Raw genomic sequence first — 27,661 nt, 5'->3', positions numbered from 1 at the left:
ATAGGTAGGAAGTTTCAATCATATCCTGCAATTGAAAACCCCTTCTCTCCGATATATTGAAGACATATGAAATAATAACATGTAGCCTTCGCACAGAGTTTGCACTTCTCATGAAGCATTCCCTTTTTTATTAGTTATTAATGTGTATTTATAATACTCATGATCCTGTTTCCTGTATCTTGTTTGCACTTAACATTTGCAGCAGTAATCCAGTAAATGTCACCATTGTGGGACTAATAAGGCATTATCTTGGCTTTTTCTAATCTCTTAAATCTTATTTTTCCCACAGGTAAAATCACATTAAATCTAATTGGAAAGGGTTGCTAAATGACACCTACTCTATTTCCACTATCTGTATTTCTATCCGTAAAGACTATCACCCATCTCAATGAAAAATAAATGTAACAACATGTATTAAATATGTAAAAGAAAAATAAATGCACAGGGGTTTAAAGTTGGCTGTGGGAACCAGAGAAAGAGGTTTAGGGTTGCTTTTGCTACTGCATAATTTAGTGTTGTGTCTTTTAACTCCACTGAGTTTTTTTTGGCTATAGTTACTACTTTTCAGATGAAGTTTGGAAATATATGCATTTAAAACAAACTACTAGACAAAAGGAAAATAGATGTGTGTATCAAATTCGAGTTTACCTTCCTCCCTCTTTCATTTCTCCTTTGATTTAAGTTCAATTTAACTTATTTTGATCAGAGTTAATTGGGTCAAACTAGCTCAGGCAGCTGATGACTGGAATGGTAAATGGTGGAAGGACAGTTTTACACTATATATATCATCCACCCACTCACACCCACTCGTGCACACCTATGTGATTCTGTTTGAGAAGGATGTTAAATGCAGGTCTATTAGTTTGGCGAAGTGAAGATGGCACTTCGGTAAAGGACTCAAATACAACAGCCTTCCCCAGAAAATGAATCGATGTGGAATAGCCTACCAAGCCAACACTGTTGATCATTCGTTACTAACACTATTATGAGTATGTATGTACACATGCACATGTATGCGTGCATGTTAGCAGGTGTATAGTAGTCCATTCGGGGACTGAGGTGTCCGTCACGTTGCAGGTAGGCGTGGTTTATCCACAAACTACGGAAACAGGCTGAATTAGTCCAAAAATCTGTCCGCAGTAGCAGCAGCGGCGGCGGCAGCGGACACACGGGACCTGACAGACCTCAGACCAGCACTCATCACACCCACCGTCCACTCAGCGCGGGGGAGATGGAGGACAGAGCCGGGACCAGGTAAGACCACCGTCCAGTCGGCGTGGGGTTCAGTCACGATGCGGGAATGTTAGACGAAGCTGCCCGCGAGGAGGAAAGGGAACTACATCCTTTAAAAAAAAAAAATCGTTGTTTCGCACTCGCAAAATCGGACCCGACTCACGTGACTTTGCAACTCTCTGCATTTCAGGGGAGATTTTTAAGAGCTATTCGTCGATAAATATCGATCGACGGTAAGGCCGAATTGAAGATTGAATGTCCAAAATACGAAGAAGTTGAAAGTCATGCCCAGCCGTGTACAGTGTGCAGCGGTTCCGTTGGACTAGAAAGCAAAGCAGCGTCAAATGTGCCATTAAATGTAGACATTCTTGAAAGGGGTCTGGCGTAACTTCCTCTTGGGAGGAAAGGAAGCGTATCGGGGAGGAGAGCTCGGTAGCAGAAACATTGTAGCTGTTGCCTTCTGCCAGGCTAATAATCAATTACACTTTTACGAAGACCATTTTCTTTAGGTCGCATATGGGCGACAGGAGGCTACGAGACAAAATGCAGGTGTCAAACTTTGGTTAAAAACCGGTCAGGCGCGTGACGACTCTATTTGTTTACCGTCCACTCACTTTTACAAGGTGAAGGTGGACTTAGCATCACGTTAGCTCATTGGTAGCTTCCAGAATTGGCTAAAATGTGGCTACTCTGCTTATTTATGTGTCGTTATTGGCACTTCAGAGAAGTCGACGTCCGACGGGAGGTCGGTTGTCTCCAGATTAGGTTTGAGGATGACACACACTGTCACTGCAGAAGTCTCAAATATGAAAAACGACGAACGCATGACAGCCAGAAGGTGCAGATGAAGGAGGATTTTACGTTTTTTTTTTTTTTACTGAAGGTGTCTTGGTATAAAGTACCACCAGGAGTCGCCAGAGGGACAAATAAACGTCTCGCGTCACGACGCAATTAGTGAAATCTGACACCGTTTTTTTCATCTTCATGCGATTCTTGATATGTTACAATTTAAATAATTCGAGATTAAACGTGTTTCTCCAAAAACAGCCCGTACCAGACTACTGAAGCTTCATATTATCTTCTAATCTAAGCGCGGGACTCTTTTTTTTTCTGTGCCGACAGAGGATCGCTCTCATGTGTACAGATTGTAAAGCCCTCTCAGGCCACTTTGTGATTCTGGCCCATCCAAAATACAGAATCAAATTTGAAGGTCAAACTCTTTCTGACCGTTCAATTATTTCATCATCTGTTAAATCTCGACACTTGATTATTTGGTTTTCATTTAACTCTCCTTGGGGCAGGAGCCATTTATAAGGGTTACATTTATGAAACTGACCTCAGTAGCGCATGACCGAATTGTTGAGTTTTATGATGACTGTGTGTGTTTTTTTTGCCAGTAGTATAAGCGGTCGACAGAATGGGGTTTACATGTCCTCTGTTAAGGAAGTGATGGTGGACATTTTAGTTGATAATCAGGATGTGGATTTTGTTCCTTGCCCCCCCCCCCGTTGTATGTCCTCAGAATGTGAACGACAGCACATTCCGACTAATGTTCTTCAAACTGCTGCCGTGTGCACAAACTTCAGGCTGACGCGGCTTCCCAAACGGACTTAACGACAAGCGCTGATCGTTAGCCAGTAACAAACGTCTTGTACAATCGCGCAAATGACAAGGCCACAGTTTTGTGCTTCTGTGGTCGTGCCCATTGGCCCATTGGTCTCAACACTTATGAGAGTCATAAAATAAATACTGGCATATGCATTACTGGCGTACGCTCTTTCCTGGACTACCCTCTTCCTGTTGAGCTCCGGCACCAGACACGGCTCGTTTCTCTCTGCTTTGCTTTTCACTGTGCAGAGCTGTGCAGTTTCTATTTCCCGACCGGAAATAGAAACTGCTGAACACCAACGAAGAGCTACGTCTGCACAGTGAAAAGCATACATTCAACACCTGTATTACTTCATTTGAACACCGTGAGGCTGTGAGGGGAATGACCAACTACCTCTCAGGTGCATGAGGAAAAGCTCAATTTGACATATACCGTGCGTATTTGAATTTGCATCATCGGCCTAAGCAACCTCAACTTGATGCCAATGAGGTTTGCCAATCGCAAAGAACAACTTTGATTAAACTGTCAAACAGGCAGCGCTGATCCAATAAGAACCGAGACAGTCACTGCATTGCCTCAAATGTCTTCAGAAAATAATTCCAGCAAACTGTTAAAAGTCAGAACGTTGGGTAACAATATTATTGCGCAATGTAAAGCCTGTTGAAATGCCTTTTAAAGGTCCCGTACAAACTATTTCAATTTGTTGATGATATCAGAGAATCGGAGGGTGGAGACTTCCTTAAAATGCGCCCTGAATTGTTCCTGGAGTGTGTTTCTTTAAAAAGCTTTTTTTTCTATTGTTGTTTGTTAAGTGATATTGAGATTCTTTCCATCGCGATGATTGATTCCTCCCTCCGGATCCATGGACTGTAATCTAATCGGGCCACAAACGCCATGCTGCTCTTGTGTGGGCTCTATCCTTTCTACAGATATAGAGGCTGCCACCGAGGATCAGTTTTCAGCACATAATTGTTGTTTTTTGGGACGTTCTGTCCTTCAGTTCATTCTACTGTGAGCCATGGCTGCTGCTCTCTTTTTGTTTACACAAGTGTGTGTGTGTGTGTGTTTGAAGGACAGGAAATGTGACATGGATATACAGTGTGTATTGGAGTGTAATGACATCCAACACTAACAGCTTGTTGTTGTGCGTCCAGGACACTAACCAGGCCTAAATGTTCACTTTGAAATGCAACATGGACATAGACTATTGCTGTATTAGCCATCAGCGTTTGGGTCGCGTTGGCATAGGCTGCCTATCAGTCGTTGTCGTCATCGTGATCCATTGGTTTGTGGTCTGCCAATTTCAAACCTTGAGTTGACAGAATCAGATTTTTCAATAATTCCCATGGAAAGCGTCCTCCTTGAATAATCCCCACAATGACACTGAGCTCACACAGTGATGGAGGCCTTTTAAAGGGGCGATGAAGCAACGCGCGGTCAAACACATCTGCAACTGCTTGAATTCCATCAGGGGACATTTGCAAACTCACAGCTGCAAAAAAAAATTGTTTGGCTTAGTCAAGGTTGCTGATATCGTTTCATTGGATAATGCGTCTCACATTTGAGTTTCACACATGTACACACAACCTTTATTTACAAGATATACTCTCCATCTCTTTTAACAGAGTATTTAAGAAGTCCAGCCCCAACTGCAAGGTAGGATATGTGTGTATATGTTTTTGTGTATGTGTGTGTTTGCATCTGAATGTGTGTGTGTGTGTGTGTGTGTACAAGGAGATTTTCATCAATAATTCTCCCTATATGCCCTCCTGTATTATCCTAATTACTCCTTTCTTTTCTCAGCTCACTGTTTATCTGGGGAAGCGAGACTTTGTCGATCACTTAGACCAAGTAGACCCAGTTGGTGAGTTTTTACACACACACACACATGCCTTATCGTATCTTACCCTCAAAATACCAACTCGCTTAATTCAGAGTTTATAGTAATAGCTGTGACATCTCAGCTCAAATGGACGCCAGGCGCTCAAGGCTGCAAACGGCGGGAACCTTGCCGGCGTCTAAGATGTATTTAGTTTAGAAACAGCCTCTGAATTGGGGCTTAAGTAAACACATAAACACAATGAAGTGTTGTGTGCTCCTTTTCAAAAAACAAAGTGAAAGTGTGTGTGTGTGTGTGTGTGTGTGTGTATTAGCTCAATTTCTTGTGTAACACATAGACACACAACCACACACAATGTCTTGATCCGCACTGGTTCAACATCACAGCTCAGTTGTGTGTGTGTCCTCTAGACGGAGTGCTGCTTGTCGACCACGAGTATCTGAAAGATAGAAAAGGTAAGAAAACAACAGGATGGACACAAAGTAAGGGAGCGACTGAGTGACCCTCCTTTCTAATGGACGTCTTCCCTCAGTGTTTGTGACTCTGACCTGTGCGTTCCGTTACGGCCGCGAGGACCTGGACGTCCTGGGCCTCTCCTTTCGGAAGGATCTGTACGTCAGCACGGTCCAGGCCTTCCCTCCTCCGCAGGAGACCAAGACGCCTCCGAGCCGCCTGCAGGAGCGGCTGCTGAAGAAGCTGGGTCAGCATGCCTACCCCTTTAACTTCACTGTAAGAGCTGCGAGCTTCAGCCTCACACCATCACACACCGTTGTGCCCACAATGCACCGGAAGCTGCTGTTACAGCCAACATGTGCAAGTGACATGAAAGAAACAAACACTATCTTAAAAGATTGTATTGTTGCTATTGGTGTTGGCGCTGGAAAGTTCAGAAAAAGTGAAATTGTACGTAGAAAGTCACTTTTTAGCGATGGAGAGGGAACATTGTGGAATAGTCCAGCAGATTAAGTCAATATTCCCTAAGAATCGTTCACTTGGTGATGGAAGCACAAAATCTGGTACTACTCAGAATCGCCAAGGTTTTTTGTTGATATAGACATCAAAATGTATGTAATGTGTCCAAAGAAACCCATTGGTGCCACTAAAATTCTACATGGTTGCTATTTTACAAGTTTAGAGAAAAATCAAGAACGACATCAAGACGAGGCAGAGGAGGTAGAAGCAGAGTGACAGACAAAACTAAAGTACCACATGGTTGGAGAAGCTTTCTGCTAGATAATGGCTACAAGACTGAGCTTTGTAGGGAGAACGTCAGTGGAGGGATGTACAATACATTCCATTCCTATTAGAAATGTATTCAGATATTGCGAGTAGTAAGCCAGGTACAACCACTAACAACCACTATCCACAGTAGCCTGCAGGGGGGGAAAGCACAAAGCCTTCAGGAAAGAAGCAAAGTGTGTAATGTTGTTTTATGACCATTTATGTCCTTGTCCTTATGTCCTTGCAAACATGAAGAGGTTGACTGCAGAACCTTCCTGAGCAACCGAACCAATGCGTATTGATCAAGGCCTGTGATACGGACATACTTGTTCTTGCAGTCAGGGATTTTGAGACTCTACAGCAGGGGTGTCAAAGTCAAAAGGACTGCATGGCATGCTGATGGGGTTGATGAGGCAATACTTCTTAGTCCTGTGATGCTATTCCACTTGCAAGGTCAAGAATCAGTGAAAGAATCTATGCAGCATCTTTCAGAAGAAGAATCCTCTGAAGGATTTCCTTGCAGTTAATCAATATTGTGACTTTTATTATTCAGAAACATCTCTTTTTGCGTAAGTTTACCGATGTCTCACCTTCTTTGACCTTGTGTCAGATCCCCCAGAACCTGCCTTGCTCAGTAACCCTCCAGCCCGGCGCTGAGGACACGGGGAAGGCGTGCGGTGTGGACTACGAGCTCCGAGCGTTCTGTGCTAAGACCGCGGAGGAGAAGATCCACCAGAGGTTTAACACATTCAGACCCCTGAGATCTCAGCCGCACTAACTGTCCCCAAGACCAATACAGCTTGGCGCTCTGTTTTTTGCGTGCTTTGTCCGTGCAGGAACTCTGTGCAACTCCTGATCCGGAAGGTCCAGTACGCTCCGGAGAAGCCGGGTCCACAGCCCATGGCGGAGACCAGCCGCAGCTTCCTGATGTCCGACAGATCTCTGCACCTGGAGGCCTCGCTGGATAAGGAGGTGAGACACTCGCACCTTTTGATGTGCTGTCGGATGACTGGGACACACGCGCGCACACACACACACACACACACACACACACACACTGCTAAGTCTCGGTTTCTCTCCAGCTGTACTACCACGGTGAGCCCATCAGTGTCAACGTCCACGTCACCAACAACTCCACCAAGAGCGTGAAGAGGGTGAAGGTATCCGGTAAATCCCCCCCCCCCCGCCCTGAGAAACTCACACTTTATTGTCAATGAACAAGCGGACGGACATTTTCACCACTTGAGACATCGAGTGATTCTTATTTGCAGCCACAGTTAACGTGGAGTACTTTATCTACTGTGATCCTACTCTGATCTGACATGGAAGACGAAGGAGGGTTAAAGTAACTCTCTTCTCCTCCTCTCAGTCCGGCAGTATGCCGACATCTGTCTGTTCTCCACTGCTCAGTACAAGTGCCCCGTGGCCCAGGTGGAAGCAGAGTGAGTTCTTCTCTCTCTTCTCTCTTTATGTGCTTTTTGTTTCTTTTGTCACTTTGTAGTAACAGAGTGACTTTTATTATTGCTGTGTTTTGTCTTGGTAATTGTTAAGTGTGTCTTTCTGGTGTTTTCTCTACGTTTGATGGTTATTGTGAGATTTTTTATATCTTTTTTGCAGCTTGTTTGGTCTCTTTGTAGTATTTTTATGTCTCTTTGTTTTTAGTCTATTCCTGGATGTTACTCTGTTAACAGGTGAAGGCCACAAGGGCCCTGAAAGTTTGGGCCCCTGGTTCTTTGTCCAGTAGATTAATTTAAGAAGTGCCAATACAAGTATGTTGGCACTCAACATTGACAATTAAGTTCCAAAGGTATCCATTTGATGTCTTTTTCACTTTGCAATCTATTAAGTATGTAAATATTTTTTTATTGAAATAGTATGCATTTGACACTAAATGATTTGCAACTGAAGATTTGTACATACCGTGTTTAATGCAGTAATGTTCTTTGTTTCATTGCAAGCATTCAGCATCTAGCTACAGACAGATTTATTGGATCACTCTTTTACATTTCCTCTGTGCCCCTGACCTCAGTGACCAGGTCTCTCCAAGCTCCACCTCCTGCCAAGTCTACACTCTGACCCCCATGCTGGGTACCAACAGGGAAAAGAGAGGCCTGGCCCTGGATGGAAAGCTAAAGCATGAAGACACCAACCTGGCCTCTAGCACCATGTACGCACTCCGTTACACACACCCGTTTACACACACCCGTTAACACACACCTGTTTCCAACAGAAAACGCTCTACTTTTTCCACACAACAAAGCTCATGGCTGCAGCTGATGTTCGTCTCATACCTCCTCGCATGTGTCCTGCAGAGTAAAGGAAGGAACCAACAAGGAGATGATGGGGATCCTGGTTTCCTACAGAGTCAAAGTCAAACTGGTGGTGTCTCGTGGTGGGTAGGTGTCCCTTCTCAAGCTTTGTGGGTAATGTAAGCACTGTGTGGAATCAAAAAGAGGACACCTCCGGTCCGGTTGCATTCATCTGGACTGTAAGGACACATCAGTGGAATGATATTCTAACCCTTTAATATTTATTTTTTCTCTTTCACTTTTAGTAAAGAGAAAAATAGCAATATTCTAATGTGGTAGATGTTAACAAAGATGTTTTTCTCATGCATTTGTGTGTGTGTGTCTGTTTGTGGGTAGGGATGTAGCTGTGGAACTACCGTTTGTCCTGATGCATCCCAAACCATCAGACCAGTCCAGCTCTCCCCCAGAGTCAGGTAGGACACCCACACGCACACCTCATGACAGCTATTAGTGCTGCTCTGTGAGCATTTAATCACTTAATGTATTTGTTTTTCTAGTCGCTCCCGAGGCTGATGCTACAGTGGATACAAATCTCATAGAGTTTGAGATGAAGTAAGTAAGTGTGTGTGTGCATGTGCGTGCACGTGTGCCTGTGTGCGTGCGTGAAGAGAAATGAGATTTACCTCAGCCATACAGGGACAGTTAACCTAAAAACCACAAATACCAATTTCTGCTCTCACCTATGTTGCTATTGTTACATCTAGATTGTTCTGGTTTTTGTTCATTGCGCGGTGACTGGCTTATGATTTATGTAATGAGACGTTGCTGTTGAATTCTGCCCTTTGAGCTCCACAGGCCAAGTGCCATGGAATGATCAAACACTACCCTCTGTGTAGATGTAAGTGCGTGCTGGGTGACGTCCCTCTATTAGTAATCGTGGGACATCTTTTCTCTCATAGCACTTCGTCTCAGGTCGATGACTTTGTCTTTGAAGACTTTGCTCGCCTGGGCCTGACGGGGATAAAGGATGAGGGCGACCCCTTTTGTTAGCGGAGTCCCCCGTCTGAGTGGAACACACAGGACGCCCTCCCTCAACCCTCGAGAACCCAAGAAGTCATGAAGACGGCCTCCTGAGTTTTGCCACGTTTTAATTTGTCCATTTATTCTCTGTAGGCTTCTACTTGTACCTCACACTAGTGGTTTTCTTGCATAAAAAGGATGAGATGGCCTGACTTCAGTGAGTTTAACCCTCTATGGTATGATGTTGCCTCTAGGCAACATACCCATTTTTGGCCTTCTACATTCTCACAATACATCTCCAGTTATGATGCAATACTTTGAATAATAGCCAGGACCATAAGGAACCAATAGCAGTGTTTGAATTTGTCACATGACTCTCTGGAGGCCCTTTTGAAAACCTTTCTTTTTTTGTGCCTGGAACACCTCCCAAGGGAGACGTCCAGGGGGCATCCTTACCAGATGCCCAAACCACCTCAACGGGCTCCTTTCAACGCAAAGGAGCAGCGGCTCTACTCCGAGCTCCTCGCGAATGGCTGAGCTTCTCACCCTTCTATCTCTAAGGGAGACGCCAGCCAGTCTCCTGAGGAAACCCATTTCGGCCGCTTGTACCCGTGACCTAGTTCTTTCGGTCATGACCCATCCTTCATGACCATAGGTGAGGGTAGGAATGGCTCAACCATTTCTCGTCAAAAAATTGATTCACAATAATATGGAAGTAAAGCTTAATTTCTAATCGTATAATGTACTTTGTTTTCTAATTAAATAATGTAAACTTGTTAAAATGCAAATGTTGCCTTGAGGCAACACCGTACCATTATGGATTCACCATGACACCATGACATTGTGGTATATATGGATGGCATGCCAGATATTGGGGCAAGTGGCAACATCATTCTGTGACTTGCGAGCATCATTCCAGGCAACCAATCCTACAAGCTGTTCTTTAATAACTGGTACATCAGTGTGGATCTCCAGACCGTTCTCCAAAAGAGAAAGATCCACTGTGTTGGAACAGTGCAGCAAAATCGACTGACAGGGTGCAGCTTCTCTGAGGATAAAGCCATGAAGAAGAAGGTCAAGGGAGCCTTTGAAGAGAAAGTCACATGTCATGATGGAGTCCAACTCAGGGCAGTGAAATAGCAATGCAATCGTGCTGTCCATCTCAAACTTTGCCTCAACCAGTGTTGTGCAGACATACAATAAGAATATGGGACGAGTGGATCTTCTGGACTCACTGATTGCTCTCTACAGAACAAAGATCACAAGTCAAGGAAGTGGTGTCACAAGATTGTGTTCCACATGATGGATTTCCCTGTGGCGTCCCAAAGGAAGATGTATACAGCTTGCTCATATTCAAAGCTGAAGTCAGTGGCCTTTGCAATGAGAGGAAAGTCTTGAAGAAGCGGGGAAGACCTTCACAGAATGTTGAGGGAGACCTGGCTGAGAAGAGTCATCAGTGCCATGAACACCTGTGTGTCAGGCCAACACTGACCATTGGCCTGTGAGGGTAGAGAAAAAGGGCTGGTGCAAATACCCTGGCTGCAATGGTAATGATAGTGAAAGTGCAGTGGTCCAGTATGTCACCTACTTATGCTTCACTGCTGAGAAGAACGGCTTCATGAATGTCCACAAGCAGTAAGCCTTAGACTCTCCACACATTCATTCCAATTCCAGTTGGTCCACAATGGTACAATGTGGCCTGCAGGCAACACTCAGACGTGTATTCTTTTGAAAAGTTATTTTTTAACATTTTAACATGTGTGGCATGCATTTAACCTGTTGAGGTTATAGAGTATTTTCCATGTGTTTTTATATACTTTTGTTCAAATTTGAAACAATAACTCTTTTTTAATTATTTACCATAATGGTACAGTGTTGCCCCAAGGCAACACACCCCAAAAAGTACCCCCACCCCCAAATTATTATTATTATATTTTTTAGATCATGTTTATTTGGTCTAAAGACTGCAAACATTTTTTTCCCAACTGACATCATAATGCGTACCATAGAGGGTTAAGAAATGGAGGCCTGAGTGAGAGGTTGTTGCAGGAAGGGCTGCTGCTTGCGTTGTTCTGCTAATATCAGTATTAAACATGCTGCTGTGATTCAGGAATTATAATTCTAACAAGTTAAAACAAAGTTATTAAAGTTGTATTTTTGTATTCATGATAGGTCAGCTGATGGTTTCAGGGGGCCCTCTAACTTTTACTGCTTCCTATTGATTTGTCCTAGTAGATCAAACTAGAGGGTATATAGTTAAATCAACAAAAAGGCTTTTATTTTTACAGTTATTTTTGGTATTTCGTCTAATATCTGTAGGGTGAACTAAAATGATTAAAACTGATTTTTAGTGTTTGTTGGACAGCCAGGGCTTGTTTCATTCTGGCTTTGATGTGCGATGTCATCAGTGGTGGAAGTATATTTACTTCAGTACTGTTCGACGTACTTGTGATTTACTAGTATTTCCATTTTTTGTGACTTTTTACTTCTACTCCTCTACGTTTCAGAGGCAAATACTGCCATTTTTACTCTACTACATTTATTAAACACTTATTGTGACATACAGTACAGTGCCAAGAGGTTTGGACACACCTTCTCATTCAATTCAATGAGAACATGTGTCCAAACCGTTGACTGGTACTGTCCATAAAATTACATGATATTATGCATTATTACACCACTAATCTACCTAGTAGTACAAAGTATCTCAAATTGCCTCCACAAACTACAACATTAAAATGCGTCTGCAAAATGCAAGTATTTCTGATAGAAACAAAAGAGAATGACATAATATTATATGATATTATTACCCTTTCAAATGAGCCATTGTGCATAATGAGTAGGTTTACTTTGGATACTTTAAGTATATTTAGCTTATACTTCTGTGCTCTTACTTAAAGGCACAACAAGTCTGATTTGTAAGTATGCGCGTAGTAAGTACAACATGAGAGTTGAGCCCAGATACCTTCTGGTTTTGAAATAAGCTTTGTCCCTGTTGGTATTTTGCCTCCCTATAGAATGATATACTCTGGCGAGTGAGGCTATTTTAATCATGTGAAACATGGTTATTTAGGGAGATCCCAGATACCGGGCCTTTAAAGGGTAACTTATTTTTTACCTGGCCCCTATTCTTCCATGTTTGTGTAACGTGGAGCGATGGGAGATTTCAGAACAAGACTTGGTTGGACGCAACAACAATCAGGACAGACAGGATTGTCTCTCAATAGTGTTCCAATTTCTAAAAGTCTTTGTCCCCATTACTCACCTAGAGACAAGAACTTGGGGAAATGTTCAGGTTACCCTTTAGGTCACATTTTCAGTTTGGGAATTCTACCAAAGGATCTAATTTGTCTACCACAGGAGCTCTTATTTACGGCACCTTTACCTAATATTGTCTTATCAGTGCTAGCACTATAAAGTTACCATGTTTCGTTGTCAAACAAGTGTGCCATTTAATTTCTCAATGCTTATTGGCCAATAGGTAAACCGAGTGGGTTGTATCTGCCTGCCACTTTATCATCCCGACTGTAATTCTCTGCATTTGACTAGAAACATTTTTGCTTGTCTTTTTTCCATCATGATGTAAATGTGAGCTTTGTAAGTGAAAGATACAACAGCTAAAACCACTCCAAATAAGACTGGATTTACTCAATAAATTGAAATAAAATGTACAAATAATCCTTAAAATGGAGTGCGGTGTGGTCTTTGTATAACATGACAAAAGCTGTTGAAATGACTGAAAAGTTCAGCAAATTGTAAACATCTGGATGCTACATCATTAATTAACGAGCCAGGAAAACAAAGCCATATATTCGAACGTGCAGACTGACTAGAACGACAACGAGGTTAGTTGAGCATACGTTCAGTTAGTTGTTGGTCTTGCGCTGGCTCCATTGGCTACTTTGTTATAGTGTTTCCAGTGTTACTCGGACTCATCCGTAATGTTATGTGTAGTAAAATGGCTGGTTTTCGTAATAGGAGTCTTGTGGCATTGAAGAGAGCATGGGTGGCAAAAAATGGCTTACGGTCCTCGCCTGAAGGCAAAATGAAGCGCAGAGATCTTCTATACTGTAAATAAATCACATTTCAATTCAACCAAAATATATATATATATTGTGCACCTAAACTGGAATACATCTTTGTGTCTAAAAGGCCTCTGTACACATTAGCACATTGCACAGCTTACACGGCGTCTTGTCGGATTCTCCATCTGCTGCAGTAGATGCATTGTACATCAGCTTATACAACTTGGTCAGAGCGCTTTAAATGACCATCCAAGAGTTCTTCACATTGGGTTTTTTTTTACACTGCTTTTTATTCCACACAACTGAAGTTTGAGTGGTGGAGAAAATATTGTTTGCATTCTCTCTGCTAAGATTCATCCTTGTATGATGTTCAGGAGCCTAGCAAGAGGTGGATATGCTGAAACATTTGGAAATCATTTGGGGAAATTTAACATGGTCTACATATGCACATGAATATAAAAGAAATCCCATAACAAACAAAACATATACCCAGAAATGCACATTAATAAAAATGGAAAAGGATCAATGAAATGTTTTTACGGCTGGTGGCAAATACAGTCATTTGGGTAAAATGCTGCAGTGAATGCCCCTCTCTGCTCTCAGGTCTGCTGCTGCTGCTGGAGCTGCTGCTGCTGTGGTTGTTGTTGTTGTTGCTGCTGCTGCTGCTGCTGCTGATACTGCTGTTGTTGTTGTTGTTGTTCCAGCATGACTTCACACGTCCTTCCCAGTTCTCCCAGTTTGACCTTGGCGTACTCTGCTCTGTTGAGTGCCATCTGACAGTCCTTCCGAGCAGAATAAGTGGAACCCTCATGAGGCTGACCGGTGGCTACCTGCAGAAAAATGACAAAACTAACGTTAATATATGTAATCTCCCCAAAAATGACCTGGAAAGCTAATGTCTTTGACCAAAGTGACACCATCCGTGTTTGAACCACCACCACTTGTTCTCTGACCTGTGTAAGGTACCGGATCTGGCCGCTCAGCTCGCTCTCCACTCGGTTGACGGAGCCCTGGAACTGGACCAGCTGTCTGTCCAGCAGACTGGCGTTGTGTTTGTCTTTCGAAAGCTCCAGTACTATGTTACCTGCACACAAGTACAACAACAGTACAGTGTGGTTTTTAATACTGCCCACGACATGATTACGCACACATGTCATACACTTGTTAGAGCCCCCATGTTGAAAAGAACCCCGATATTCACATTATTTAGCTTTTTAAAAAAGCCCCTAGGCTGCGTGGAGTCCTCACCGGCGCACTGCAGGATCGTAGCTATCTCCTTCTCCACATCCTCCAGAGCTCTTAGCCGCTCATTCGCCATGAGCGGGCAGGCGACGGCTACAGGCTGAAGCTCTCCAACGACGAGTGCTACTATAGTCCACGCAGTTTAGCCCGTGCGTTATTGTCCCGGAAAAGAAAAAAAAAGCTCGGTGTGGAACAGGAGTTGCTGTTCTTTACTTTGCCCACCAGTAAAGGACTGCAGCGGGAGGGGGCTGAGCAGCTGAAGCAGCGCTTCAACAAAGAAGTCTCTAAAGCGACGTCACGCCGCCGTCGCACTCTTGTGACGTCGCTCTTGGGTAGTGAGGCAAGATGGCTACATCGGCTTGGCTGCGTGGTCCATCTGCTATGCGACTAACGGAGGGCTTGGTGTCGGTTCTGAAAGAGCAGCGTCCCGAGTATTTACCCGCCCTGTTGGCCAACTACAGAGAACATGGCGTGTTTCAGACGCAGGTAGAGTCCCCGCCAGGAGAAGCACGTTAGCTATGAGGCTAGTTACCGGTTAGCCATGCTCTAAGTGCATGTAACGTTATCGCATGCTACACGTTTTTTTCTTGTTCGCTCAACTGACATCTAGAGCGGTGCAGGTGTGGTTACGTTTTAATATTTAATAATGGACGCATGTTTTTTATCACCTATGTTTGTCTCTGCAGGGCGCGGGTGCCGTCGGGGGTCTCGTCGGTTTTGGTAATGCCAAATTGGGCTCGAGCAAGACCAGGTGAGACAATGACATTAATCGAGCATGGCGAAAGTAACTTATTGACACTTAAAATGAGTCAACTATATGATATTTGAGTAATTTATAAAAGTGTTGTATTCCTGTATCATATCAATGGCATTTCCCGTTGTCTCCTGTAATAGTTAGTAAAGTAACCGTATCAGTACCAGATGGCAAAAGATATAGCAATGCAAACCATATTCACTGAAAACAGTAATAGGCGTATGGGGCTTTTTGAACACCCAACAGATTTGAAAGAATACTTTAAACTGTAAAGTGGCAAAGGCGATTTTGTGAAACAACACCTGCTAATTATCTGCCATCCCTTCTTCATTCCTGGAGGGACAGTGTGGCCTTTTGTTAAATTATGTTAAAAACACATTTTTATATTTGTTAAAAACCACTTACATACCCAATAAAACTTCTAAGTTACTGTTTTCTTGTGTATTATAACAAAGGTCAAATTTGGCACCATTTCCAGATAAAGGAATGGAGTTACCACATGTGATCTGCCACATGTCACAATTTATTTTACAATCTAGATGGATTTAGTTGTAGATCCAAGGCAGGAAAGTTAAGTAGATTAGTTGTCACAATTCATGTTTTTGAACATATAAGGTTCATATATCAATCTAATTTTAAAAACTTATGAAAGTGGTGCCTAAATAACACAACTGTTCTGCTAGTGCTATCCCGCTATCATCCGTTTGTATGTTTGCAGGTTTGAGGGGCTTTGCCTGCTCTCCATGCTGGTTAAGGACAGCTCCAGTGAGCTCTTCCAGCAGCACTGTGTTACCTGGCTGCGCTCCCTGCAGCAGGTCATACAGGTATGATTTCTATGGCACGCCAATGAAGAGCCGCCTCTCTTCCTCGCCTCTAACGGCCTAATTGTGGCTCCCCATTAAAACCTGACAGCCTCCCTGGTTTGGGCTTTTCAGTCTCAGGCTCCCGTGCAGACCATCCAGCTGGCGGTGAACATTTTGAAGGACCTGCTGCAGTACTCGTCCCAGCTGGCTGAGCTGGCCAGAGACGTTGGCCTCAACTCCATCCTGGGCATCCTGACGTCTCTGCTGGGCCTCAAGGCCGAGGTAAGGGCCGCTACAGAACGTCATCAAAAACCTTGCACATCCAGAGATTCCCGCTCTCGTCACTACTGCTGTGAGTAGCATGTTGTACACACAGATACTGCCAGCAGTAGTTTTCTATATTTGTTAATTCTGCGAGATAAATCAAGTCGTCAAGAGATGATTTGACAGTGATCAGTTGAAGGAGCTGTCCCACCTACCTTTGCTCCCCTTGTGGTCTCAGTGTGAGCTGGCAGCCATGGAGGGGATGACAGCCTGCATGACCTTCTACCCCAGAGCCTGCGGATCCCTCAGGGTAAGGTGCAAAAAGGGGCCGCTGCCACAAGGAAGACGGCAGCTCAAACCTGTTGCTGAATGTAGCAACTCTGCGGGAGTAAAAAAACTAAAAGCCTACTTTTTTCCCCGCCAGGACAAACTGCGAGCTTATTTCCATTCCAAAATGGACAGCACCAACAAGAAAACACAAGAGGTTTTTGATTCTCACAGCTATGGTTTTTGAGTGTACTTTTTTATTTATTTCTCTTTTTAACTCCACCTTGTTGTCCTTCTGGCAGATGGCCTGCATGTGTTATGGTCGCCTGCCCTCTCTGGGGGGTCTGTTGGACAGAGGTGTGGGTGCCGGGAAAGCTGAGGGCTGGACCAATCAGATTCACTGCCTGCTGGCCTCGGCTAATGGGATGCTGGCTCAGATATACCAAGGCTCTGAAACAGGTACACATGTAGAATTTTCCCAGAAAAGCCAGATACCTAAAGGGACAGTGCACCCTTATAATAAATAAATTCTCCCCTATAGCTGTAATGCAATTTATCAGTCTTGATTACCGGGTTTTGGAGATATCTCCTTGTCTCTGATATTACAGAATTAGACAGCAAACCAAAAACTATTTTGTCTTCATAGTTTATTGCTAACTGATAGTAATAGCTAAGCTTCTAGCATGACACACCCCCATTATGTTCATTACTCATACTCATGTTGTTGTGATTTTCCTTCTGCACTGATGCGTTTGGCAGATGTAATTCAGTAGGAAGAAAATGGTTCCTGTATCAAACAGCTCACCTCAAAGTAAATGGGTTTTCTTGAGTAACCAGATTTCTGGGGAGACGAGCTACTGTAGAGCTTTTCAAATTCATTGGCGCTTTAAGCAATACGCGCCATGTGATGTATAGTTACATCGTACCATAAGAAAGGCGGGCACCTCTGCTCGGAGGATGGATATTTATAGCCCTAAATATGAGTAGAAATTATTACTTTTGATTCTATGGTGAACAGTCCCTTTTCATTTAGAATAATTAACCCTTTGCTTTTTGTCTGTTTCTTAAAGCTATTTGTCGCACTCAAACCTGAATGTTTGTCCAACACTGGCACATGCACATTATACCAAGTGTTTTACAGCTCCTGGTAGTGTTTAGCCATCGGGTGGATGGTTGGATGTCTCCTACATGTGTGTGTTGTGCTCTTTGTTGGGACAGATGGTGCGGTGCAGTATGAAGGCCCGGGCGTGGAGCTGGCCTTCCCTCACCTTGACCACTCGGATCCTCTGCTGCTGATGCAGCTTCAGCACCGATACACCGCTGTCTGCTTAGCGCTCAAATACACACTCGGGTACCACACACAGACCCACACTCACACAAATCCTGTTTTAAAGGAGACACTTCTCCCAAATAGAAAAACCAATACTTGAACTGTCTTTTATAACGGTCTTGCAGGGTGGATCCAGCATCCCCTGTCCGTTTGCCTGTCCGGCCAATACTCAACCTCGTTTGCAGGGTCCTCGCCGTCAGCTCCAAGAGCATAGTGAGCGCACACATACACACTCTAAGTCTTGCATAATGGGAAGGCAAGATCCTCTAATGTTTTAATCCTGAATAACTCATGAACTGAGCACATGCAAGTAAATAATATTGTGTGCTCGTGTGTGTCTGTCAGAATTTAACAGGAGATGGAAGCGTGAGGTTGCTGGTCTTGCCCGCCATATACACCAACACACTGGAGGTTTTATCAGCTCTTATCACAGCGTGAGTACTGACATGCACAAACGGAATTCTGCATGCAAGTTGATCAACTTTTTGCTGTCACAGCTTTGATGCCGACACTCGTGCACGCGTGTGTTGCAGTGTGCGTGGCAGCATGGTCCAGTACGCTGCTGTTCTACAGAGGCTGTTCTCTCAAACCCTGTCTGCCTGGACTCCTCCTCCTGAAGCTAGTTTGGGACAACAGAGAGCCTATAGGTAAGTCAGTAGAGGATTGTCGGTATTTTTTTGCAACCTGCGCCCTGTTTCTCAAGCGTGTCATCTTCGTCCTTCAGCTCGGTGCGCGTATCAGTGTACAGAACCTTAGAGCTGTGGGTCCAGGCAGCCGGAGCCTCTGCAAGTGTCCTTCAAGGAAGCCCCGGCCATTCAGAACTCCTCTTCACTCACCTACTCAGTGACATCACACCGGGCGCAGAGTCGGTCAAGGTTGGTTACCCCGTAGTTACTTTAAATGTTACTTTGAATGAAATAGTGAATGAATAGTGAAACGGTTCAAAAGTAAGCCACTTGACCCATGTGTTGTATTTTGTTGAATTATCTAATAATCTAATTGTTTCCAGAAATTGATCAAACTTTCACTTTTTTTTCTTAACTTTATATTTGAACAATTCTGGGGTTTTAAACGTTGCACATTTGGACCTTAAGTATTCAGAGAGACCAGCACTGCATTCCTCCGGCTCCTCCCGTACGTCTTGTGTACGCTGAACAGCATCCGTGAACTGCAGATTTGAAGCATGACACAGCTTTATTTAGTATTTCTTACTTATTTTAATAGGTGGATCTGTATTTTTGGAACGGAGATCTCTGATTACAAATCTCCTGGATGATGGAACACTGATCGAATCTTAACCAGGAGAGCTGACTCAACATCAACAAACTTCCTCTTTGTTATTCAGAGACTGAAGATTCATATTTAACCACCATGTACCCTAAAATTAGCTCTTTAAAGCTGTGAGAACCAATATTTTACATGTGTTTTAACACATGTAGTGTTGTCCTCAGCTCTGTCCCTGTGTTGTCCCATCCTGCAGCTCCGGGCGGGACTGTCGGCAGACGCGGTTCCGGGAGGGAAGCCCGGACCACGAAGAACAAAATCTTTGGTCATAGCAGACTCTGTCGGACCATCGCTCCAGAGAAAAGGAGACCTTCTGGCTAATCAGGATACTTGTCTTTCGGCCCTCAGTGGTGAGCTGCTGCATTGCTTTGATTCTATCCTGTACTGTAGATTCTTAATCGTCTGGTGGTTCAACCTGGAGTACACTGATTCCTTCTCTTTACAGCACTGAGGCAAATCATTCTGACCAGTGGTACACTGCTGAAAGATGATATACACAAGGTAAATATCATCAAGAAACCACCTCACTCAGTGGACAGCTCGTTCTGTTTTTGTCCAAAAACAAACAGCCATTCTTTTTTTTCTCTCGCAGCGTCTCCACGACGTTGTGCTTCCGCTGTGTGTGCGTCTGCAACAGCAGCAGTCCAGCAGCAGCACCTCATGTGAATCTGCAGGGTGCGTCAGTGGGCAGTACAGCAGCGCCCTCCCCCGACGTGAGCTGTACAGGTACTGTGGTTTCTGCTATTTAATGGAAATAAAAGGTGTTAACTTCAGTATTACAATTAGTAATGTATTAAACGGTTGGTTGCTGATCATGAGAAACTAGCAGGAGTAAAAAAAAAATCCCCTTTTTTAAATCAAAGTATCTGTTGAAGAATAGGTCGATTGAAATTAAATCACGTCACACATCTGCAGGATAACAGATTATATTTACCGATCCTTGCTTACTAACAGGACACATTTTAATTTCATTCAAATGCACCAATCAGTGCATTTCATCAGAGTGAAGAACGCATGGAATGGTTGGGACGGTTCCCTCGCTTTTGACAGACGAGAGGATGTTTTATATCGATTTGTTTTGCGCTGACACTATGCAGCAAGCGTGCGGTCATACAGACGGTAAGTTGATACATTGAGAAAGAAAGTAACCAAACTGAAAGATGTCCCTCCAGGCCCTGCTCCAAAGCTATTCATGAAAGTAAGAAAACATTACTACCATTAGGGCTCACATCTGTTACGGTAGCAGTTTGGGTATTAAATTATTGGACAGACTGCTTACAGTCCTGGAATCGCCAAATTTTCCTCCCAGAGCATTTGATTCATTAACTGTCAGAGTGTAACATGACTGTCAAAGAAAATCCACTAAGCTTTTTTTGGGGAACCCTAAATTTCTAAATAAATGATGCCATTAGATAATATATAGCTGTAGGTGAGAAAGATAAACACTTGTTTGGGGCTGTGTGGACGGACTCATGTCTGTTTTGTTCTTGTGGATCTTGAAGGTTATTACTGGCTCTGGTCCTGGTCCCATCGCCCTGTTGGCCTCCTCCTCTGACGTGTGCCGTGTCCATTCTCAGCACCGGACGCAATGATCACAACCTCAAGGTAACTGCGCTGAGGAAGACACTGCTGAGTTGTACAGTTGAAACTGTTTATTAGCGCTGTCAATAGATTAAAACACTAATAGTCACATTTTGAAATTCACTAATCGCGATTTGAATTATAAGACTAAATCTAGCAGTAACTTTGACAGCTCTTGTATATAAATGAATACATCTCAATTAGCTTTAACCTTTACCTGCTACAACATTAAAGTGATTGACACATAAATGCACAAATACTTTAATGAGTATCTTACTCTAAACCCTCACCTCTCAGGTCTCCACATTCTGCAATGAGGCTCTCACAGTCTGCAACTCCCTCCTCCACCCCCGCACTCACTCCATTGCCCTCCCCTTGCCAGCCCTCACTCTGAAACCCACCCCAAGTGCTCCAGTTCTCCCTTCCTCCCAGGGGTCTACCAGTGGACTCACTCTGCCGACGCTTCTCGGGGGCCCGGTCCCCGGTCCTCCCTTTCCCACCCGACATTCCCTTGGTCTGGGACCTGCTTCCCTCCTGGGTTCTTTGGAGAACCACCTCTCCCTGGTGCCGGGTCTGCCAGGCCAGGCGCCCACTCCAGGAGACATGCTCCTGTCCCATCAGCCGGACCCTGCCGGGCTGGGCCTCCCAGAGGGGCAGAGACCGGTGTTCGTCCGCTACGACAGGGAAGAAGCGGAGGATGTGGAGATCTCTCTGGCTAGTGACTCGGATGACAGCGTGGTCATCGTTCCCCCGGGGATGCTCAACATGGAGAACCAGCAGGAGGAGATGGCGGCAGCAGGAGCAAACTCTCACAACATGACCTCTGCTGCACCAGGAGGCGCTACAGTCACACTAGCGGAAGGAGACTCTGTTGCCATGGTCCCCACCACAGCAACCACAACCACAATTGACAGGGTCTCTCTCCCCAACGACCATGCCACTTCCTCCCCTCTACTCACCAGCTCCACGCCGATCAACTCCTTCCCTCCTCCCAGCTCCTCCGTTGTTTCCCTGGTTTCCCCTTTGAACTCCAGCTCACTCACAGTTCCGCCGGGCGGTCTGGGGGACTCTTTGCCTGGGAGACCCCAGCTCCAGCAGATGCTGATGCAGCCCTCGGCGCCGGGCCAGCCGGGTCCCATGGGTCTGCCGCTTCAGATGCACCAGCTGCAGAATCAGTTGGGGCGGCACCAGCACCAGCCGCTGCCCGCCAGCAACGAAGACTCTGCTGTCATCAACATTAACAGCACTGACGACGAAGAGGAAGACGAGGAGGACATGGAGGAGGATGAAGATCTGGATGATGAGGAGGAAGGGATGGAGGAGGAGGAGGAGGAGGAAGAAGAAGAAGAGGAGGACGTAAGCGACTTCCCTGAAGACGAGATATACGACGGGGAGTACGATAATTATGAAGAAGAGGAGGGAGAAGAGTTGGAGGAGGAGGAGGAGGATGATGAGGATGGGGATGGGGATATACCTCCACTGGAGGCTGCCGAGGACAATGATGGAGAGGTGGGTATGGAGGGAGGAAAGGTGCTCAGAGCAGCGGGGGATGAAGAGGGGTTGGCTGGTTTCAGTGTGCAGGGAGAAGCAGAAGGGGGGATCGAGGAGATCAAGACCAACAGAGCGCTGTTCGCAGAAGACAGGATGAAGGTGCCAAAGGTGGAGAGCATCGGAGTCCTGGAGGAGGCGCGCGAGGTGGGGGAGGAAGATGAGAGCGAACGGATGGACGACCCCACCATGCCCCAAATCCTGTGTGTCACCGGAGGGTCACTGGAAGAGAGGGAGGACACCGAGGAGGAAGGAGGGATTGCTGCATCAGAAGGAGGGCAGCAGGAGCAGGCGAGGTTGTGGGAACGGGGAGCCAAGGAGATTGAGCTGACAGCAACTCCAGCAGATTGCGCAACTGATCAGAATCAACAGGTTGGTACCACCAGCTTTAAAATCTCTAATTTGAGACCCGCTAGAATGCTTCTTTATTTAAGGCAGAGTTGGATGAGAAGATCATATCAGTGTATTCATTAAAATGTCAAACTATCCCAACTGTAGTCAAATTAATTGTCAGGATCTGTTACATTTAGCAGAACAGAAGTCTAAACATCTAATAGAAGTGGAAGCGTTTCCTATTAGCTTCAGCGTTTCTCTCCATAGTCTGTGTGATTGGGTTAGGAGGTATGAAAATAGATCCTCACAGGAGCAAAATTGTACTAAAAAGAGCTGAGGTGGGAGTTTTTTTTATACTATAGTTAAAGCTAAGTTTCCACGGAATTAGGCTGGTGATGAATAGTATGACATGTAAGGTGTTAAAAGGAAAGGAGGCCATAGTCTTTGTAGCACATTTCAACAAGGCCATTCACATAAAACCATTAACCAAAACATAAAGGAAAGAAGTGAAACATTAAAAGCAAGCAAGCTGAAAATAAATAGAACAAGTCGCAGTGGCGTTTAAGAAATAAAATACAGTATTTGATTGTTAGTTTAAGGCAGCGGCAAGCAGAAAATGTAATTTGACGCCACTGAGCGTCTCAGCAGACCTGTTTGTTCTAGATGTGTGGAGCAGAACAAAATCAAGTTTCTGGTTCTGACTCTGTGAAAGGAGCCCCGTCCCAGAGGCCCTGAGGGGTCTGCAGGGTTCATAAGGTAGCAGCAGGTCAGACCGTAGTTTAGCCCTAAACTATTCAGGGCTTTATAAACCAACCGCAGCAACGTGTTTGTTGGACAGGAAGCCAGTGTAAAGAACTCTGAACTGGAGGAATGTGATCCAAGTGAGGGTTGAGCAGCAGCAATCTAACTTTTTACAGAGAACACGTCGTTACAATAGTCCAGTCGACTGAAGAAGAATGCATGAGTCTACTAAGACATAAGTCCTCCAATACTTGATATATTCTTCCTGTGAGAGTAAGGTTATTTTGTAATTGTCTTTATATGGCTGTTGAGATCAAGGTCTGAATCTATAACACTTGAATTGTTGATCATTGTCCCCATAAAGAAATTATTTCGGTTTTATCTTTCTTTAATTGAAAACCGAGAGGTCTGGGGAAAAAAAGGAATATAGGGTGTTGTAATCTTAAAAAAGGCAGAGGCTTGTAAAGAGTATTTTGGTATTTTTGGTCTTGTATCTCCAGCATATCCATAACCGGATTTGACAAGTCAATTGTTGTCAATTCTTCATGAATTGGGTGTGTTGGTTACAAAGGCCCATACAGATGAGCTGAACAAGTGTCAGGTCCACATTGGGCAGAGGTGCAATTGTCTGTGCTTTGAAATCCGGTATTCGTGGATGGATACAGCTGTTATTGTTACAAAGGAACCAACGCTGACTCGCTTCACCTCCACAGGAGCTAGTTGCGCAGGCGGCACGGGAGGCCAGTGTGAGCGATAAGCAGCCGCCCGTTCATCAGGAGGAGCCGCTGGCCGCTGTCCAACAGGAAGACTCTGCAGCAGAGGCTCCCTCGACCTCTTCGGGGCAGAGTCCAAAAGAGCCAGAGAAGGCGTCTGAGGCTGAGAAGACAGACGGAGTCAAAGCAGAGCTGCAGGAGACAGAGGGAGAAGGAGGGAGTGATGGAGAGGAGGGGAAAGGCCTGAAGAGGAAGAGAGAGGAGGAAGGGGCGGCCCGGGGCACTGAGAAGAAAAAGGTAACGGTTCATGATCCCCTGTTTCCAATGTTTACGTGATGAAATAGTACCTACCAGTCAGTCATTTGCGATGCTAATGAAATTTAGAAGACCATGGATACCATGACCTCACAGACGCCAGTGGTTCCTCTAACGTTACATCTGGGCACACGTAGGCCGGTGGCTGTGTCTCAATTCGCTAGGCTGCATCCTTGTAGGACCCAGCCTTCGTGGTATTATATTAATTTTCATATAAATGTCCCATTTTTAGTCCAGGCAGCATCTCCACACACACAGCGGACACCAGGAGGTGAAGAAAAGGCGTTAACCCACTGTGTTTTTGTGACATCTAAGTTACAACCAGTTAGGATCAAGTCCAAATGGACTCTGAAATCTTCAGCTACGGTGTGGGAACATTTGGGCTTTAAGCTGAATGAGAGCGAAGAGGCAATAAATGTGAACAAGCCAGTATGTCGACTTGACAACTATAAGAGGACAAAACTAACTAAAACACAACCATCAGTCTTCTCTTGATTTTATAGATGAGGCCTGTTGTGGCTTGATTTCCGATGGTTGTCAGTTGTTTCTAGTACGTTTCCTGTTTAGGTATGTGGGCTTCTGCAATGTTAACAACATGATTATCTAATGCTGCATTGGTGAAACCAGAGCTAACAGAACCCTTCGCTCCGTGTCCTTTGCACTTTTTTATTAACAAGGGTGTATTTATTATTTATTTTTATTTATTAAGGATATATTTTTTCACATTGCGATTCTAATATCTAAATATTCTGAAGAATAAAACGTTCTTTGAAAGTGCGTACTTCCATTATGTTGTCATTATATAGTCTGTGGCATCACATTTTGATGCAATATATTGCACAACAAAATAGTTATCGTGACAACCTCAGGCAGGTTCCTTTGTTCCTTTCACACGGCAGTTCTGCTCCCGCGGACAGAGAGTGCGCATCTGCTCAAAATAACTAACTGTAGAGTAATAGACCTGGAAGTAAGATGACAATTGTCAGGAGCCTTATGGTTTCCATGTTAGAAAGAAAAAACGGACCGCTTTGCAAACTATATCCATGACATTTTATGGTCTTAGGCCTTTTATGTCAACATATAACCAGGAGCTTCTGATGTATCAGTTGTAAATTGAAGCCTCTCAAAATACCATACATGAGCCAATTTCCTTCCAAATCTATCACCAGACTACATTTGGTCATTTTCAGATTAGATTTAAAAGGAAACAATACTTTCATGGCCATTCCTGGGAGGAGTTCGGTCTTTTACTACTGTGAGAAATCATGAAAATAGGCCAGAAACAGGCCAAAAGGGCTGTTTTTCAACCATTAATTGCACCCTATTCAACAATTATGCAAAAATTAGGGTGTGTTCAGGGCTTCAATTTTTCCACATGCTATAATTTTGGAAGTCATTTGGAAGTTAAAAATCAGCCAGATTAAGCCACACCCCTTGCGATGTTAATTAGCCCATATCTGATCAAAACAATGAGTTATCAGCACTATTCTGATATATCAAGGGCACATTGAACCAATAATGATCCACCAAAGGTTTTGTGATAATCAAACTCAGCGTTTAGGAGAAATTGCCAAAAAATGTGTTTTACACAAAATTCAATATTGCGGATAATCTAGTTAAGCGCATTTGCATTCCATGATTGACTTTTTTTGTAGAGCATGTCAATTAGCACATGTGTGCCAAGAGTCAAGTTGATCGGGGGCGGGGGGAGAAACTTGCCTAGAATAGGATAAAGGCCCTTAGTTTGTGATAATAATAATTCCGTGAAATACAATGGGTTCCTCTACAACTGGTCGTAGTGAGGACCCTGATAAAATCACTCACTTAATCCAAGCCTTCCCTTTTTTGGTGTGTGGAGATGGAAACTGTATAACGTCAGACCATCAGAAGATCATCAAACATGTGACTGAAAAGTCGTTTAGGTGTAAGGTAAAGCGCTTGTCAGTGTGCCTATACCTCTATACCGGTCTCAGCTGCTGTCCCTCTCTGTTCCTCAGATGGATGATGAAGCAATGGAGTCCATGTTGGCAGATTTTGTCGCCTGTCCCCCTGACGACGAGGATGGCACCTCCTGATCCAATCGTTCATAGAAAGTCACCAACTGGGATCGTTGCAAAGTTACCATGGATACAGAAGATTATCAATCTCTAGGGACATTTCCAGGGCACTGCGTGCTTACATCACTGGTGCATCACCCAGTATTTATCGACAAGAAGTTCAACACGGCTGTCCTTGCATATGTACGTGGTTTATACCTACCTTGTATGCCCTTTGTTTTGTCACCACTGTCTTTTCGCTTTGTTATAAAAAGTTAAAAAAATGAAAGGAGGCCTACAATTTCCCCACTTCATATTTACTCACACACATAATTGTGTTTTTTAACTTTTGCTTTCCTTGGGTTTGTTGATTCACTTTACATTTACATTACATTGTAACTAGGATGCAGGAAATGGACTTTTTGGGAAATTAGAAAACTGATCTTATTTGTGTGTTTTGAACAGCACAAAATAAACTGGACTCTCATCCATATTGTTTTTGTGAAGAAATATCAGACAGATGTGTGATAACCTGGACAAATAAAACAACAGTCTAACAAGAGTAAGTAATCCTTCATGTTTAGGCTGTTAGTTGTAAACAGTACTGCTGTTGTACCATCAGTGAGTCTATGAGGGTTTAAGGTTTGAATCACCAGCAAAGCACCCCACTACTATCACACCTCCATGCCTCATGCATGAAGAAACCATCCGTGCACCTGTTCTGCACACTCATGCAATCTCATTTTCCCTCATATGGAGCGTAGGCCATACAGCGTTAAACCGTTTTGGTTTATATAGACACATCAAATTTAAGGTCAGATTCAGATCCTATCAAATGTGCCCACACACTCCGTGTTGGAGAGTGATCAAATACCTTATGCCAAACCAACCGTTGCACACGGGTGCAGCCCGCTGCGGCCCTTCATCTGTGATGGGGGCGGGATTGCATTCCAAGACCAGTAATCATACGCTCAAGCCTATATGTCATCACCGGAAGGACCAATATTTATGACCCAATATAAATACTCAAGGTGAGTGTTCCTGTTTCTCAAGTTCAGAATGTACTTCTGAATCTGTAAATCAACATTTCACCAATCCCACCTCCATTTCCTCCCAGTATTCAATAATGATCATGGGGTTTCTATTACACAAATCTAACTAGGTTGTGGGTCATCAAATGCATAGCGTATATTTAAAATGGTTGGTTTACTTGTTCAGGATGATATACAGTGAAATGTAGTTAAAATGGTCAG

The 27,661-nt window shown here is 44.1% G+C and overlaps 3 protein-coding genes across 3 annotated transcripts; 2 read left to right on the top strand and 1 right to left on the bottom strand.

The window, feature by feature from the left end:
* The first annotated feature begins 1,046 nt into the window (after window positions 1-1,046).
* On the top strand, window positions 1,047-12,863 carry arrb2b (arrestin, beta 2b). Its single transcript, XM_037477741.2, has 14 exons — window positions 1,047-1,254; window positions 4,468-4,498; window positions 4,646-4,706; window positions 5,093-5,137; window positions 5,215-5,411; window positions 6,514-6,641; window positions 6,740-6,875; window positions 6,986-7,070; window positions 7,273-7,345; window positions 7,933-8,070; window positions 8,216-8,299; window positions 8,549-8,625; window positions 8,710-8,764; window positions 9,112-12,863. Exons 1-14 carry the CDS (start codon window positions 1,232-1,234, stop codon window positions 9,200-9,202), a joined length of 1,224 nt encoding a protein of 407 aa, XP_037333638.1. The 5' UTR covers window positions 1,047-1,231; the 3' UTR covers window positions 9,203-12,863.
* A 154-nt stretch (window positions 12,864-13,017) lies between these two features.
* On the bottom strand, window positions 13,018-14,670 carry med11 (mediator complex subunit 11). Its single transcript, XM_037477742.2, has 3 exons — window positions 14,446-14,670; window positions 14,151-14,281; window positions 13,018-14,027 (listed from the first exon to the last, which is right to left on the bottom strand). The coding sequence occupies exons 1-3, from the start codon at window positions 14,513-14,515 to the stop codon at window positions 13,797-13,799; spliced, it is 432 nt and encodes a 143-aa protein (XP_037333639.2). The 5' UTR covers window positions 14,516-14,670; the 3' UTR covers window positions 13,018-13,796.
* An 80-nt stretch (window positions 14,671-14,750) lies between these two features.
* On the top strand, window positions 14,751-26,970 carry pelp1 (proline, glutamate and leucine rich protein 1). Its single transcript, XM_037477740.2, has 19 exons — window positions 14,751-14,925; window positions 15,126-15,190; window positions 15,912-16,017; window positions 16,129-16,278; window positions 16,499-16,570; window positions 16,685-16,744; window positions 16,830-16,986; window positions 17,746-17,878; window positions 17,983-18,070; window positions 18,203-18,291; window positions 18,391-18,504; window positions 18,582-18,732; window positions 19,338-19,491; window positions 19,587-19,642; window positions 19,734-19,867; window positions 20,644-20,746; window positions 21,020-22,642; window positions 24,058-24,354; window positions 26,370-26,970. Exons 1-19 carry the CDS (start codon window positions 14,785-14,787, stop codon window positions 26,445-26,447), a joined length of 3,771 nt encoding a protein of 1,256 aa, XP_037333637.2. The 5' UTR covers window positions 14,751-14,784; the 3' UTR covers window positions 26,448-26,970.
* The last annotated feature ends 691 nt before the right edge of the window (window positions 26,971-27,661 follow it).

The sequence above is a fragment of the Pungitius pungitius genome, chromosome 1 (genome assembly GCF_949316345.1).
Source record: "Pungitius pungitius chromosome 1, fPunPun2.1, whole genome shotgun sequence".
NCBI classification, from domain to species: Eukaryota; Metazoa; Chordata; class Actinopteri; order Perciformes; family Gasterosteidae; genus Pungitius; species Pungitius pungitius.
Note: the sequence above shows the minus strand (reverse complement) of the source record. Positions and strands in the feature narration are given on the sequence as shown.

Excerpts from the sequence above, each read along its gene's own strand:
- arrb2b (XM_037477741.2), top strand. The coding sequence starts at position 1,232 with ATGGAGGACAGAGCCGGGACCAG. Across the intron at positions 4,707-5,092 it reads AGACCAAGTAGACCCAGTTG|ACGGAGTGCTGCTTGTCGAC; the intron begins GTGAGTTTTTAC and ends TGTGTCCTCTAG. Across the intron at positions 8,071-8,215 it reads AACCTGGCCTCTAGCACCAT|AGTAAAGGAAGGAACCAACA; the intron begins GTACGCACTCCG and ends TGTGTCCTGCAG.
- pelp1 (XM_037477740.2), top strand. The coding sequence starts at position 14,785 with ATGGCTACATCGGCTTGGCTGCGTGGTCCATCTGCTATGCGACTAACG. Across the intron at positions 16,279-16,498 it reads TGCTGGGCCTCAAGGCCGAG|TGTGAGCTGGCAGCCATGGA; the intron begins GTAAGGGCCGCT and ends TTGTGGTCTCAG. Across the intron at positions 16,987-17,745 it reads ATACCAAGGCTCTGAAACAG|ATGGTGCGGTGCAGTATGAA; the intron begins GTACACATGTAG and ends TTGTTGGGACAG.
- med11 (XM_037477742.2), bottom strand. The coding sequence starts at position 14,515 with ATGGCGAATGAGCGGCTAAGAGCTCTGGAGGATGTGGAGAAGGAGATA. Across the intron at positions 14,282-14,445 it reads TACGATCCTGCAGTGCGCCG|GTAACATAGTACTGGAGCTT; the intron begins GTGAGGACTCCA and ends ACTTGTGTGCAG. Across the intron at positions 14,028-14,150 it reads AGATCCGGTACCTTACACAG|GTAGCCACCGGTCAGCCTCA; the intron begins GTCAGAGAACAA and ends ATTTTTCTGCAG.